The following is a 16,044-nucleotide window of genomic DNA, read 5'->3' as shown; positions in this document are numbered from 1 at the left end:
ACCAGGTTGACAACCCCTGGTCCAGAAGCTCCTGGGTGAGGAAAGTAAAACAGAAGTCCTCCTTGACATCTAGAAGAGATTCTTCCCACCCTAAATTGTGGTGTAAAAGAAAGATGCTCTATAGAAGGTGGTGGTTGTCATGTTCTGCAGTCACACTGTACCTGCCACATATGCTCATAGGTAAAGTTTTGACATTTCTTCTTTTTTGCCTGGAATTTTGCCCAATTTAGTGAATGATGGAAATCTAAAGCCTTAACATCACAGCTTATACTTAAGTATATTCTTCAATAGCTTTTGGTGTTGGAGAAATAATCTGTATCTATCACTGCCTCACTGTGGCAAATGGAACATTGGGCTGTGGTGAGCCCAAACTTGTGACTAACATGGAGAAGCAAACTGATGTGCCTTCACCTCCCATTTTCAGGTTGGAGGTGGATATTGGAGGCAGAAGCTTATGGGCTTATCTCTGCGCCCAAGGGGTGTTCCAAACTTGGAGCCACTGTTGTACACAGAGGCCGATCAAGTCAGGATGCTTCTGCCTTCAGCTGTGAGATGAAGTGGGAAGGTGGAGGCCTATCAGCTTGTCTCTGTGCCTGAATGTGCTCTGAGCTTTTAGCACCCAAGGAACACACTGGAAACCAAACTTCTGTCCTAACAGTGACCTGGGGGCAAGCAGAAGCTTACTTTCTGCCCCTCCCCAGCTCCAAACTCAGAGCTGAAAAAGGAGCAGATTCTCTCCTAACATTGTGCTGCATTCGAGATGTAGCAGAAATAAGGGACAGCACCCCACTCCTTTGGAAAAGGTGGTAACAGCAAAGTTTTGTTTGGTCTGTTGAGTATTTCTTTTACTTGCTTAAGTTTGTCTTGTCTGTCAAGTGGAATTATGCTGCTTGGTTTATTTTTCATTTTAGGAAAACTCTGCCCCCACATCTAGGAGTGTCGGGGTTGAAAGAGTTGTCTCTTAGAAATCACATTTCTTTATAAAATTACTTTTTATGAATTTGTCCTGAGAATATGGAGGGAGGAAAAACTACTTTGATACATGAGAAGCTCATTATCAGGTCTTCTGCTTGTCAGCAGCAAAGTTTTGGTACAGCATGTCCTCTGTAAATCCTGATCAGAATCATCTGATAGGCATCTCACTCTGCATCGTCTGCTTAAATGTAAGACATGTGACCCCAGCCATCCCAAAATGCATTCATGGCTTCCTACGCTCAGCCTCTGTTGTTGACAAATGAAGCTCAGTCTTTGGGGCAGCTGTAACAAGAGGAGGAAATGAAGCATTTGATCTCTCTCTGGATGTTTGGTAGCTTTTTATTTGGAGAGAAAAGTTGCCTGCTATGCTAATCTGGCATGCTTGACTCTTTCCCAAGTGAAACTGGGGGTGGGGGTGGATTTGATCAAGCAACTAAAGTAGCCTTGCAAATTGAACATTAATCTACCCACTCAAAAAACCCAGTAGCTCATATTCACTAGATGCCACAAGAAATCATGGTTTACCCACAATTCCCATTGATGATCGCTCATGACTTTAGACAGAAGCATCTCTCCAGTTTGAGAGCGAGAGTCTCTCCCTCAAGATCCCACAAGAGCACTTTGGTCTATGTGCATGTATTTTTTAGGTCTTCTCTGTGCTAGCTCTATGATAGGAACTAGCATATATGAAAAGTGGGAGCACCTCTAAGTTCTTGGTTCAATTATAATATAAGCCTTAAGTATCCAGTACTTTCCAACGCATGGCAGAAGGATTGTAGCTCAGTGATAGAGCACATGGGTTGCATACAAAAAGATGCCAAGTTCAGTTCCTGGCATCTCCCAGGTAAGATTCTTCTCTGAACCCCTCCACTGTGAGTTGTAGACAATACTGAATTAGATTGACCCAGTGATGTATATGGCAACTCCCACTGTTCCTAAAACTTTCTAGTCCTGTAGTAGTAGTTGTTGTTGTTATTATTATTATTATTATTATTATTATTATTATTATTATTATTATATTTATTTCCCCAGCTACTCTGGGCGGCTTCCAAAAAAATATTAAAATACATTAGTCTGCCAAACATTAAAAGCTTCACCACCACCACCCCCTTTTTGTAAGTGATAATTGGACCTCTTAGGTTCTGTAAGTGGCATATCCAGTCTCCCCTCAATAATAATAATTAATTAATACCCCACTCATCTGACTGGGTTGCCCCAGACAGACCATTTCTGTCATCCTGTCATTAGTTTCAAGAACTGTAGCAAGTTACTTTCTACTTTTGTCTAGTAAAACTTTGGGTCTACATTTCAGACAACCTCCGTCTACTCCAGGTATTTTTGGAGTAGGGTGCAGGTATGGCTACTCAGGTGCCTTCTTGATCACTATTTTTAGCATAACAGTTGCATTTCTGCTTCCAGGACTGTGTCTGATCTCCTCTTAGAAATTGATTTAAAAATAAATGCTGAGATTTTGACATGTGAATTTTGTAAACAGAAAGGCAATTTTTTTTTTGTCGCCCACCCTAATGCATTGCCTGTTTACATGACTGCCCAAAATCAGATGGCAAAAAAGAAGTCTTCCTGACAGTCTCCCAAGTGAAGTCAACCAAGTGAAGCTTTATAAGTGAAATCATCTTATTTTAAAGACCTCTTATTCTTCTGAGGCCACTGCACACACTGAGGTTTAGTGTAAGGTGTTCAATTAATGGAGGAACCCATCCAGTTCAAGCAGTCAAGGTTAAACCCCATATTTGCTTATGTGGTATTGACCAGCTTATTACTGTCATGCCCCTTTCCTCTTTTAGTCAATGCCATTTTTTATTTATTTTAATTTTAAATGGCAGCTGTGAAGAGACTCGCTGGCTGTTCTAACAGCAATGCTGGAAAATGTTAGCAATTTTCACTGTTTTTGCTGCATGTCTTTTACCGGATAAAATTAATGGCATCAGTAAAACTCTTTATTACTTCCTCTTTTTTGTGCACACTTCTGTGTGTGCGTGTGTGTGTGTGTGCGCGCGCACACACACACACACACACACACAAACATAATGAGTGAGAGAAAGAACACAGGTAACCCTTCAGGCTTCATACTGTATTAGGAACATATATGCACTTTATTCCTTTCTTCTTTGCATCAAAAAGTAGCTTTCTGAGCTGGTGGAATACAAGAACAGCTGTAGTAGCAAAATGAGAAATGGTCCTAATATACCAAGATTTGGGGGGGTGCGTCATCAAGTGAGAAAAGCCTTCCATTGAACATCCCCCTAGTGCTAAAACTCATAGAAATAGATTGGAAATGGCTTCCAGGATTCTTGATCATCTCTAACGCTTTCCACTTTTATCTTTAATGCTTTGCTGTTTCTTATCCATAAGAAGCTACTGGTTTCAGAACTTCACAGGAGACTATTTTCTGTCCAATCATCCCAGCTCTGCATCACAGGGAAGGGAATGAGCAACAGTGGGGGTGAAAATGTCTGAGCAGAGATGGGCTTCTCATGAACTCTCCAGTGCTGATTAATTGCCTATACTTTTTCCCTTCCAGCTCGTGGCCTGGATCACATCGCTGAGAATATCCTGTCGTACCTTGATGCCAAGTCTTTGTGTGCTGTTGAGCTGGTGTGCAAGGAATGGTACCGAGTGACATCTGACGGCATGCTGTGGAAGAAGCTGATTGAGAGAATGGTCCGGACAGACTCACTGTGGAGGGGTTTGGCGGAGCGGAGAGGATGGTGAGAGCATCTTTCATGCATCTTTTCCCTTGCTCAGTGAGGGAGTAGGTGCTGGTAATTTATGACTTACAGTGGTATGGTTTTTAAATGGTATGGGACTGTATTCAACGGAATGCTAAGGAGATCATTCCATCAGTGCAAGAATTTCTACTTCTCTGATGGAATGATCTTCCATCACCTCCCATCACCTGCTGTTCTGTGGGTTCTCCAGACCCTCCAGAACAGATTTGGGGATGGCATGGGAAAGGTCCCATTGTGCTAACAGGAATCCTTGCACTGACTTAGCCTAGCAAAACAAGTAAATTGAAAACAGCTTTAGGTCATCAGTATGACAGTTCATTTTATTTGAAAATTGAAGACTGCCTTTTAAATTCTACCATTCAGTCTTCATTTTTTTTTCTGAGGCTGTTTTTTGGGAGTATTTATTATTTCCTAACTTGTGGCAGGTAGGCACTTCCCCTTGATCCGGAAGCAGAATCCAGTAATTTAGTTCTACCTCCAGAGATGACTGGCCAAGCTTAGTAACAGGAACAGGGGATAAGTCCTTTCATATCCGGAATATATATATTCTGCTGCTCCTCCTTCTTTACATGGCAATGGCGGTGGTTGTGGTGGCAGCCCCTCCTCTCCCCCATCAAAATTGTTTTTCCTTTACCAAAAAAGGGAAGGAGAAAAATCCCTAGATGCTGTATGGAGTTTTTAGAGCCACTGTGGTGTAGTGATTAGTGTCAGGATAGGACCAGGGAGACAAGCATTCAAAGCCCCACTTAGCCATCGGGCTCACTGGGTGACCTTGGACCAGTCACTGCCTCTAACCTTAACCTACCTTACAAGGTTGTTGTGGGGATTAAGTGAGGAGCAGCAGAACTATGTATGCCACCTTTAGATCCTTGGAGAAAAAGATGGGCTATGAATATAATCACTCAATCAGTCAATAAACCCAATGCCTTTCGGCATATATCAATGTTAGGCCTTCATTGGAGGTTGAAATGTAAAGTCAAAACAAACTGCAGAGCCATCTGATAATAGAAGTCAAATTTTTTTCTTTACTGTCAGGTGATTTGCAATGACTTTAGTCTCTCTCTCTACACACACAAACACACACACACACACACGGGCTTACATTTTTTTCTTTGGATGCTGGTTTAGCAGCAGATGTGCTGGAAAAGCCCTCCAACCCCATTTCCTCTCTCTCTGCCTTGCTGTATGAAGGGAAGAGGTCAAAGCCTTGCTGGGTGGGAGGTAGCAGGGCTGCCAGTTGTAGCTGCCGGTGCCAGATGTGGACCATCAGCCAAGTCCAGAGTCTGGGATGGTCACTCTGTTTCACCTCAACCCTCCACCAGCGATGGCCCTTCTTTTGGGTGGGTGAACAAGCTTACGAGCAACGTAAGTCTGTGTAACATACGGTATCCTTCCCTCCTGTTACTTAGAGCAGTCTTTGATATATTAATTCATTAGACTTTCAGAAGTTTATGTACTCGCTGTACAACTAAAGTAGGTGCATTTTACATGTTATGAATGTGTTAGGTCACTTTTGTTTTCCTCAGCAGATTTTCACAATTAGAGACCTGTTTTATCTTTAGCCATAAAGCCAAGAGTACAAACCACTGAGGGCAAGCATGCAGAAATTCAGATAGATTAGTTAATCAGACGGAATAGTTTTTTCTATTATGCAAGACTTTCCCCAAGTCTAGAGCTGCTCTGTTAACATTTCATTAGATGCTTCGCTCTCTTGGGTAATCCCCTTAATACATAATTTTCTATCCAAGGAGCCTCCCTTGTATGTTGTCTGTGAGGAAATGGGTATGAATATTTCATAAACAAGACAAAGGTGACAGCTAAGGCATTTTAGCTGCTATTAAAACAAAAATTAAAAATAAGGCCAGAAACTTGCCAAGTGCAAATTCTATTAAGGGCTTTGGCACTAGAAATATGTTACAGTTTAATAGATTATGAGGGCAGAAAAAATGTTTGTGTAATGCTTTCAGTGCTTCAAAAAATACCTAAAATGCAGTTCTGTATTTAGTATTGATTTCTAGAGGTACCCAGATTACTTTCCCATGGCAGAATTAACAACAAGCAAGGCACAGACATTACTTTTGCCGCTTCAGAATCTGTAGTGAGCAAAACTGACTTCTGATTGTGGAGATCTTGGTGGGTCATAGTTAACATGTCAAACAGCACACTGACAAAATGTCTAGGCAGTAATGTGAATGTGCTGCTTCCGACATCTTCAAGATGCCTGCATAGAGTTCTCTTCCAGGGAGATGAATGATGCATACTCATAAGATAGAAAGTGGGGAATGAGTAGCTTCTGATACCTTCTCGGCTAACAGTTCAGCATTGGGGTTCTTTTTCTCATTAGGGGCACAAATCTGCTAGTTTGCAGAGGGTACCATTGCTTACTTATAAGGTGTTGCTGAGCTACACACACAACTAGGGAAAGTTTGCAAAGCTTGACATTCTTGTAGGCAAAGCATTATACCTGCCATATTTTAAAACGTGGGAGATTTGTTAGGGCATAGTTTTTCCAGAAATGTGTGTATGAAATCGTATGTATTTCCCCCCCTTGTATCACACTGCTCAGTATTTTTATTAGTCATTTTGTTGATTCAAATGACTCTTCCAAAGCAGGGTTTACCTTGCACGTGCCCAGGACACCTCACGCAAAAGGAAACTTCTCAGTGTATATTTTCAGATTTGTGGCAAGGAAGGAATGCATAGGAAAAAACCTGTCGGAAATAATGCAACAGTGAAAGGGGGAGCAGAGAGCTGGCCTAGGCTAAATGCCATGCCTCACATGCCAGGATTATACTCTGAGGATTTGTGCCCATTTCTGCTTCACAAGGAATGTTGCCAGGCAGAAGAGTTGTTAGTATGCCCATGGTGGGGTTTACTAGCTTCCGCACAGTGTTAGGTGGCTCCTTAACTTTAGGATGAGGAATTTGAAAAAATTTACACAGCATGAAGTGATTGCTGTTCACTGGGTTTCCCTCCCTTTCCCTGGCAAAAATGTGCATTCCATGACCAGGCTAAGTTGAAGAAGAAGCCAATGCAGTTTACTCAGAAGATTAGAGGAGCAGTAAAATGCTATTGCTGGTACTATGAATTGCTTAATTTCTTTTTGTTTTGGAGCAATTAGAACGTGGGGAACATACTGAGGTCCTCTCCTATTCTCACTCTCCTTTGAAGGACCCTTTTATCTATCCACCTTTACTTGCAAAAGGGCCATATATTTATTTAGATGCCTACTATTTTATGAATTGCCACGTGTCTAAAGGCAGTAGTATTATGATGCGGACCCTACAGCATCCCTTTTAAATCTGGTCTAGTCATCCATTTTCATCTACCAAACACAAGAGCTCTACAAGTCTCTCTCGCAAATCCTTGAATGAAATAGCCGTGGCTAAATGAGCAATGCTGCTTTTCTTTCTTTCTTCCTTTCTTTTAGGGGACAGTATCTTTTTAAGAACAAGCCGCCCGATGGGATAGCCCCTCCCAATTCCTTCTACAGAGCACTTTATCCCAAAATTATACAGGATATAGAGGTAAGAGCCAGAAAAACGGCTATGCAATTGTATGTGAAACCCTCATCTGAGCTCCTTTGTTGTGTGTGAAACCATTCAAATTTCCTGCACAGATGCCAGCCAGTTATAGCTTCCTACTGCATCTACTGTAGAATGAAAGAAAAGCTGGATGTGATAGTGTGTACATATTTGTACACATTTTCCCTCTGAGTTCTGTTATAAAAAAACAATTTAGTAGTCTGTCTTTAAGACACTTAGGAGTCATATGTACCAAATCCATTGATATTTGGTCTCCCCTTCTTTGAAGGGAGTTGAATGTTCAGGCACTTGGATTATCCCATCTCACCACAATTAAATCTCAGTGTGTTATACCATTTCAGTTCAACTTCCATGATTACACTGAATTAAATTTGGCAACCTTTCCGTTGAAGAAGCATCTCGCAGTGTCACATTTGTGATCAAGGGATGTACAAAGTTCATCACAGTAAGTCTTACTGACTCAAACAACTGTTTGAGCTTCTCCAAGTGTCACTGAGACCAAATCAAGGCAACCTGCATTTTTTACAGTACCCACTGTTGACCTTAATTCTGGAGAAGCTGTTCCAAAGAAAAGAAGAGAATTGCAGCCAGTTCAGCATTCTTGAAGACCTCTGAAGGGACAGATACCTGTGGAGCCAACAGTGTGGGGGAAGGGGGAAAACCTACCTAAGGGACAGTCAACACAAGGGGAAATGAACATCCTCGGTTGTATCCAATGTTAGCCCTACTCAGAGTAGACACACTGAAATGAATGGAACTAATTAGCCATGCCCACTAATTTCAGCTATATTCTAGATATCTGGTGCATTTGCTTTCTTTGTAATAACTAGAATCATCTTAGAGGGATTTGAAACTTTATGGAAGCTAGGGATTGGGAAAGTGGCAGGGAGAAGGACTTGTCCCTTTGCTCTGGGACTATCTAATGATAAATGATTTCAGCATCAGAGCTGTTGTCCCAGGAGTCCAACAGGCTTTATTGGTGCAAAATTTCCATGACGTTTGTTCCACACTTTATAATTGTTTCTCTCTCCCCCAGACAATAGAATCAAACTGGCGGTGTGGAAGGCACAGCTTACAGCGAATCCACTGCCGAAGTGAAACAAGCAAAGGGGTTTATTGTTTACAATATGATGATCAGAAGATAGTAAGTGGCCTCCGAGACAATACCATCAAGGTGAGAGCTCCCCAGTGGGCAATGATTGAACACAAAATCCATTCCCCAGAAGAATGCAGGTGTAACTTCATTTAGGAGGACTAATGCAAGAGAGAAACTGAGAAGGATGAGGTTAATCCTTGTCTTCCTTTCCCTCCCCTCGTGCCCCCCATCCAGTCTGACTATGAATTGCATTGGTTTTCTTCCCTTTCTTCCAAACAAGGAGGATAAATCTATATTATCTGTTTCATTTTCTTGCATTCTGTTCAGTGCTAGCCACGTTATTGGTCCTTCAGTAATTAAAGTCTTCCTGTTCCCTAATGAGAAGGGTAAAGACTATGTTCATATTAAAACAGAGATATTAAGGATAGTTTATATTGCTCCAAAGTGCCTGTGGAATACAAAGTGCACTGTGTGCCACTTAGAAGAAGTTCTGCTCGCCTTAGTAAATAAAATGCTGCGTTACAGAAAAACAAAAGAGCCAGTCTAGCAATACAATCTGTTTACCTTGTGGTGAAATCCCAAATGTATGCCCTTTTTGCCTTCCTAGATTTGGGACAAGAATACGCTAGAATGCAAGAGGGTTCTGACTGGACACACGGGGTCAGTCCTTTGTCTCCAGTACGATGAGCGGGTGATCATCACTGGATCATCGGATTCCACTGTCAGGTAGCTATTTATTTATTGAGAATGCTTATATCCCTCCTTTCTAACAAATACAGGCCTCCAAGGCAGTTTACCCCATAATTAAAACAATCCATTTTAGTGAAAAAATATATAATAGGCAGAGAATAGAGCCAACAGTCAATAAGCAAAAAAAAGTAAACAGAAAGCAGTTAACCAACCAGATAAAAGCTTTTGAAAATTAAGCCTAAAAGTTAACAGTTTGCATGCAGTGTCAAACCGTAGTTTGGAATAAATTATATTGAGATTGGGGGATTATATGATGAGTGTCTTGGCTACCATGCTACTCCTAATGCTCAAGAAGAGGTTTCAAGTAAGAAAGATGGATTTGCTCCACAAGCCCTATTCAAATTCTGCCCTCAAAGCAGAGACGGTGGAAGGCATGCACAAGGAATGGAAGGCTGTTTCTATAAGTTTTGGTAAATATAGCCTTCAGAGTCAGCAATTTAAACCCTTGATTCCAGGGTTATCAACACACACACACACACACACACACACACACACACACACACACCTGTCCTTAGGAAAAGACAGCTGTCAGCACGTTTTCTTGAGCATACAGATTCTGCTTGCATGAAATATCCAATTAAACTGTTTTTCGTTTAGCAGGAATATTTTAAATTCCTTAATGCCAGCCATTAATATATTATACAATGCTTTTAGCAGGACAAAAGGAATATTTCAAATTGACATTTTTTATTGCTCAGGAATTGTTCAGGTCCTGCGGCCTAGATTTTTTTTAAAAAAACAGTCATAAGAAAGAGCAGCATATTTGGTTCAGGGGTAATTCTGTGTTGGGAGTAAATTATCCTTTTTGGAGGCTTTGCTGATTTGGAATGTGTTAATATGGATTATTTGAAAGCTAAGAAGAGTGAAATGTGCTGAGGAAGGACCTGCCTTTTGAGAAATTTTGCCCTTGTTCTTTTTAGACATGATTTTTAAAACAAAGGTGGAAGCGCTCCGCAAACTAAATTCTGTACTAGTTTAGATGTTGCATTACGCCCACAAGCACAGAAACTCAGCACATGCAGCAGAAGATTTCAGTCCTCAGATCTTCTTTCCTGTTAAATCCTTTTGTTTTGAGGTTCTTGCTTTTTCTTACTCTGTTTGGACATTACAGTGTTAACTTTTGTTTGTTGGACTCCGTAGCTGTGCTGTTGACTAAACCCAAAGGAGGACAGTTTGCTTCAAATTGCAGCCAAGCCCAAGATTCACAGTGTGACACTGAGCAAATTACACATTTTCTCATTTTCAGTTCCCCATCTGTAAAATGGATATAATAATGTCCTACCACACAAAGTTGCTGGGAGGAAGAATTAGATTCTTATTGAAATACTATTTGAATTTACCAAATTAGGCGGACAGACTTACTTATTTAGCACATCTTTTACAGGAATGTTTGGCATATTTCCCCCTTCTGCTTAATAATGGATCTTAAAACATCTCTCTCCTCCCCTTCTTTTCTCTCTTCTGCCACAAATTCCAGAGTGTGGGATGTTAATACGGGTGAGATGCTGAACACCCTGATCCATCATTGTGAAGCAGTACTGCATCTACGTTTTAATAATGGCATGATGGTGACATGCTCCAAAGATCGGTCCATTGCCGTGTGGGACATGGCCTCCCCAACAGACATCACACTACGAAGGGTACTGGTTGGACACAGGGCAGCTGTCAATGTGGTCGACTTCGATGACAAATACATTGTATCAGCATCGGGGGACAGAACGATTAAGGTGCAAACCATGAAGTCATGATGACATTGGACATTTATTTTATTTATTTATTTTTCGCAATACATTTATACTGCCTTCATCAAGGGGGCATGGTTCCCTTCTTCTCACACACTTTGATTCTCATCATCATGCTGTTAGTGTAGATTGGGCTGTGAGAGTGAGTGACTGGCTTAAGGCCATCCTTTTAGTTTTATGCCTGAGTGGGAATGTGATCCAGTGCCTCCTAGTCTTTAATCCAACACTCAGACCATCACACCACACTGTCTCCCATCAACAATCTATGACTTTTTCATAAACATCCCTGTCCATTATTTTCTTCTGCATGTACTTGTGTCTCTCTTACAGGTCTGGAACACAAGTACCTGTGAGTTTGTGCGTACGTTGAATGGCCACAAGCGAGGTATTGCATGTCTACAGTACAGAGACAGACTAGTAGTGAGTGGTTCATCAGATAATACAATCAGGTAAGAAACACAACAGTTACCTGAACACATCAGTGTTTGCAGTCTTCTCAAACGGCCATTTTTTCACAAAATGCCAATTTGAGACAAAGCGGTGGTGAAGGTGTTCTTAAACATGTTATTGTCTGTTCCCACTCCAAAGACCCTGCTCCAGCACCTTATCGTTTAAAAAGAAGTAGTCAGTATTAGACTAATGTTGCATGCAATTGTAATGTGCTCTTTAGCACATCTACGTGCCCTCTACTTATTAAACTGAGATTGTACTGCTTCTGATTGCAGTTGAAGGATTGCACTTCCTCAGTTCTCCCCCGCATACAAAACACAATATGCTTTTTTCCTTTAAAAACAAACAAATTAGTATAGCAGATAGAGGCCTGTTCCTTTGTCCTGTTGTTGTTGTTTTTTTAAAAAAAAAAACATAAAATAAAATTGGGGGAAGATGGTTCGTTATTATTTTTGGTTAAATGTAGGGGAGCATTCAAGACAGGTATCCCTCACCTGCACTTTGAAGCCCTTCAGGATTATAGCACTTTGTGGTGTATGTAAACCAGGCCTCATTGTTACTAAATAAGGTTTTAAAAAGGCAGGGGGTGCCATATACCTAGAAATGTCAAGATTTGCCAAAAATCTGAGTTCAAAATGAATTCAATATATATTTATTTAACTCACATAATACAGCTGAATTAAATATTTGAAGTCTTGCTAAGGGTATCTTAGAAAGAGCAGTCATAAGGAACCAAGAAAGGAGGCTAATGCACAAATTTGGGGAAGTGCTTTGGATTCAAGAGAAAGTAACTATGTGGCAACACTTCCGTCTTGGTTTTTTATCGTTTTCAACTTTTTCTCTTTAGCTGCCAGGAACAGAAATTTATCAGCTTTGTAGAATTTTCAAAAATCAAAAGTCTGCACTCTATTCCATGTATTCTTAAAATGGCCACAGCCGAGTAAAACTTGTGTTGTAAAATGCTTCTGTAAGAAGGAAAAGCTTTTGTCGTTGCCTCAGTTTTCCAGAGTTTAAAGCTTCCAAATCATCAATGAGCAAAGATAATCCATTTATACTACTACATATAGTTTTATTTTCCATAAATAGTTATCTCCTTTTTAAACACAGCTGCTATTTAGATTTTTGTATTCTGCAAGAGCTAAAAGCAAACAGTAATAATTGTTTAACTTCTCAAAATGTAATATGTGAAAAGCACTGGCACAGACTGTTATAAAGGCTGCTCCCCTTTATGGGTTGTGTCTCTGCTGAGAAGAGTTGGATTTGCAACAAGAGGTTTTTAATCCAACCCCAAAACAGTGCTGGGGTTTTGCCAACCCAGCTTTTCTCATGGTGCTTAGCCTCAGGCACCATTTGTAACAGGTGGCCTGGACTCATGGAGTCTGCTTGCTGTCCCTTGGTTGGAAATGTTCCAAGCAGTGATCCATTCCATAATAGAATGAACTGTGTGTTTTTGCATTGGATGAAATTTGACAGTTTTTAGAGGGCAAAGTATAATAATATCATTGAAAGCCATTGATTGGTCAGAACTGAGCAAGTAGGAAGTACTATCTTCCTATACTCTTCTGTGTACCTCATCCTTACTCATTTAAAGCTATACAAGTTGTTCTTTTTGTGAACTATGGTGGCGAGTTGCCTCTATAGCCATGAGCTGCTTCATGGTTCAATCATCTTGTCAATGCAAATATTTGTGCACTTGCTTAAAGGGTTTATTCCGTTCATGTGCTCTTCTTTCCTGCAAGAAATGAAGTGTCAGCCCAATCATCATTCTTTTTTAATCAAAAGCTTTGGTCATAGCGGTTTGAGCACCAACTCACATGGACAGTGCATTGACAATCTGCTTTTTAAATTGTCCTCAGTAACAATTCAAGCAAGACAAAAGTTGCCATACTCCCTAAAGCTATACAGTTTAGTGAGTGTGCACATATTAAAAAATGGGTAAAGGATCCCTCTTAATCAGACCAGCAGAGCTCATTCAAATTAATGGTATCATCTTTCCTCATCCGTTGTGCATAATTCTCCGGGTCCAAGGTCAAATGTATGGAATCACTGTGTGTCCAAATAAACATACAAAACAAAGAAACAATTCCTTTCATTAAGGGACTTAAGAGGCTGGTAATTGACTAGTGTAGCTTTTAGAGAAAGCTAGTTACTGAAGGTAATTGCAGTAACATGAGTAATGAAAACAAACAAGTCAGGGTACTGCAGCAGACAATTTAAATGAGAGACATGGGGAATTGTAAGGGGACAGTTGAAGCTATTAACCAATTATCACCTTCACTCAACAGCTGCATTCTATTTAACGCCTTGTAAAGATCAAAAGATTTGCAAATAACACCATGGTTTTGCTTGGGGGGGGACCAGGACACACATACATTTGGGGGGTTGGGGGTACCTTCATGGTATGGCTAAACAAAAGATAAGACAAACAGTGTTTTGAGAAAAAATTGAGTTTAAATGAGTTTAAACGTGGATCCAGCACTCTACTGTCCACCGCTTCCATAAGAAATAGCAACATCAAAGACAATCCAAAAAGCATACAATTCGGAAAGCCCAAACATCTACAGTAATCCAAACAGGAAATAGTTAAACTCTGCAGAGCTTGGAAAAGTAACCACAAATACTACACACAGTAATAACCAACAAATATAAATGTCAATATGGTAATAAATTTAAAGAGGAATACAATTACTTTTATGCTTACACTGAATAAAATCCTTGTGCTGGAATTTTTGCAGTGGTTGGCAACATATCTCAGCAGAATGCAGGTTATGTGCACAGTTGGCCCACAAGTTCCCAAAGATCAGTTTTCAAAATTGGCTGTTTCTCCCATCCTCCTCTCCTGTATTTTCAGTGTAGAGTATAAACCACCTGCGCACAAACTATCTTTTGTGTTCTGTGCAGCAATTCACATTTGGTCAGTGGGTAATCACAAAAGGTTTAGCATCAACACTGTGGAATGAAGTAGGGTTATATCAAATAGCAACTGTAACCAATAGATGGGAAACCCACTGTGTGATATTGTCATTCCTATTTAATTGTAACTCGGATGAGCAAGCATAGGGCCCAGCAAAACCTTCATGACAAAAAATTATGTGAATGGCTTCAAAATTATTGTGCAGTTTTCTTTTGGAGATGATAGGGGGTGACATTGTTTAAATTTGCCTATATCATGTGCTCTTTCCACACAGAAAAGCAAGGACATTTTTCACCCTCTGTTAGCAACCGCTTTGTCAGAGTAATGTGAAACATGCTTTAATTGACTGAGGCATTTCCTGTTTAATCAGAAGAAAAAAACAGCTGCCTATGGGTTAAGCTAAATGTTACAGCAGTAGAGAGTAATAGTTATCCCACATTCATACCATACATTTAGGGCACTATGTTAGCACTGTCATGACAGTCTCCTAACAAATACCCATATTTAGTGCATTTTGGTAAACTGTTTTCAGAGGTTACCAAGATGTGTTGAGAAGTGGTAGGTTTTTTCTAGGAAGCTAACATTTCAGATGCAATGTGAAGGAAATATGTTTCTGGTAACCACCTGATTTTCTTCTATAGCAAAGCCAGGTCACAGGAAGGATTTCATTTTTTCTGCAACAAGCAATCTTATCTCTTCAAGTTGACATGGGCCCCTATCTCCATATTATCTATAATTTGTTGTCTCTTATGCAGCCCAAACAACATTCAGGCAGTAATTCAGAGATAACACTACTACTCATAAATGTACAGTATTGGAAATGAAAATAGTAGAGCTTCACATTGAAATTTGTAATTTTCTAGATACAAAATGTGAATTTAGGAAGAAATTGGGAGATTCTTCAGAGTTCTCCCATTCCTAGATAAATAGGCAGGTTCGATTTGCAATTTGTATTTCCAAAACATTTTTCTAAGGCAATTGCATAATGATTGTTTGCCTTGTCTTCTAGGTTATGGGACATTGAATGTGGGGCATGTTTGCGAGTTCTGGAAGGCCACGAAGAGCTGGTGAGATGTATTCGCTTTGATACCAAGAGGATAGTCAGTGGAGCCTATGATGGGTGAGAATTTATTATTAATTTATTAATTAAATTTCTATTCTGCCTTTCATCCAAGGATCACAGAGCAGTTTGCAAATTTAGTGATGAAATAGAAATGTCTAGAGTCTCTCTCCCACCCACCCCAAACTGACTGTCACCCTGAAGGCTAGAAAATTAGAAATGCCTTACTCTGACAGATCCAGTGCTTCACTGAGCAAGTAACCTGTATGCAATTTGGATTTTTAGAAGAGAGAATCAATTTTCCCCATTCAGCATTACAAATATGAAATGCAACAAGAACAGATACCAGTAGTATTTAAAGGAAGAGATATTAAAATACATTGCAGGTTCTGCAAAGACAACCACTTATAGTAGCAATCAAATTTGCTTTCCTGCTGGCCTCATTTGGATAAGTGGAAGGTAGAATTTGCTTATAAAAGTCCCATTAACAGGACCTAAAATAAAAGACATGCTTGGTGAGGTAAACACTACTTGGATTCACCAAATTATACATGTTATTACTATTACTGAAGTCATATCACAGTACAATACAGTGTAACGTTTATCATTCCTTCCATTATAATCGATGTCACCTCTTTAGTTTTAATTTGTATTTATGTTAACCATACGCTTCCCATTAAGATCTGTTATCTTCATATCAACCATGCTACCTCCAGCCAACACAAGAGAAAACAGGAACTTCCGGAGGCGGCGCGAACGGCA

General features: G+C 40.1%; 1 protein-coding gene and 1 long non-coding RNA gene across 9 annotated transcripts in view; one reads left to right on the top strand and one right to left on the bottom strand.

Annotated features, from left to right (window-relative positions):
• Positions 1-16,044, top strand: part of BTRC (beta-transducin repeat containing E3 ubiquitin protein ligase) — a 129,240-nt gene that overhangs the window by 99,494 nt on the left and 13,702 nt on the right. For all 8 annotated transcript variants that reach the window (XM_081912301.1, XM_081912299.1, XM_081912302.1 and 5 more), the window contains 7 exons: positions 3,518-3,704; positions 7,156-7,252; positions 8,307-8,444; positions 8,974-9,092; positions 10,594-10,843; positions 11,189-11,307; positions 15,232-15,342. In XM_081912301.1, the coding sequence (XP_081768427.1) occupies positions 3,518-3,704; positions 7,156-7,252; positions 8,307-8,444; positions 8,974-9,092; positions 10,594-10,843; positions 11,189-11,307; positions 15,232-15,342 (1,021 nt within the window). The remainder of the gene's footprint in view (positions 1-3,517; positions 3,705-7,155; positions 7,253-8,306; positions 8,445-8,973; positions 9,093-10,593; positions 10,844-11,188; positions 11,308-15,231; positions 15,343-16,044) is intronic.
• Positions 12,357-15,223, bottom strand: LOC309370518. Its single transcript, XR_014168605.1, has 2 exons — positions 14,010-15,223; positions 12,357-13,040 (listed from the first exon to the last, which is right to left on the bottom strand). It is a non-coding gene; the product is annotated as an uncharacterized lncRNA (long non-coding RNA).

The sequence above is a fragment of the Podarcis melisellensis genome (assembly GCF_964234715.1).
Source record: "Podarcis melisellensis genome assembly, chromosome: 5".
NCBI lineage: Eukaryota > Metazoa > Chordata > Lepidosauria > Squamata > Lacertidae > Podarcis > Podarcis melisellensis.
The sequence above is the reverse complement of the archived record's forward strand: the minus strand, read 5'-3'. Positions and strand labels throughout refer to the sequence as shown.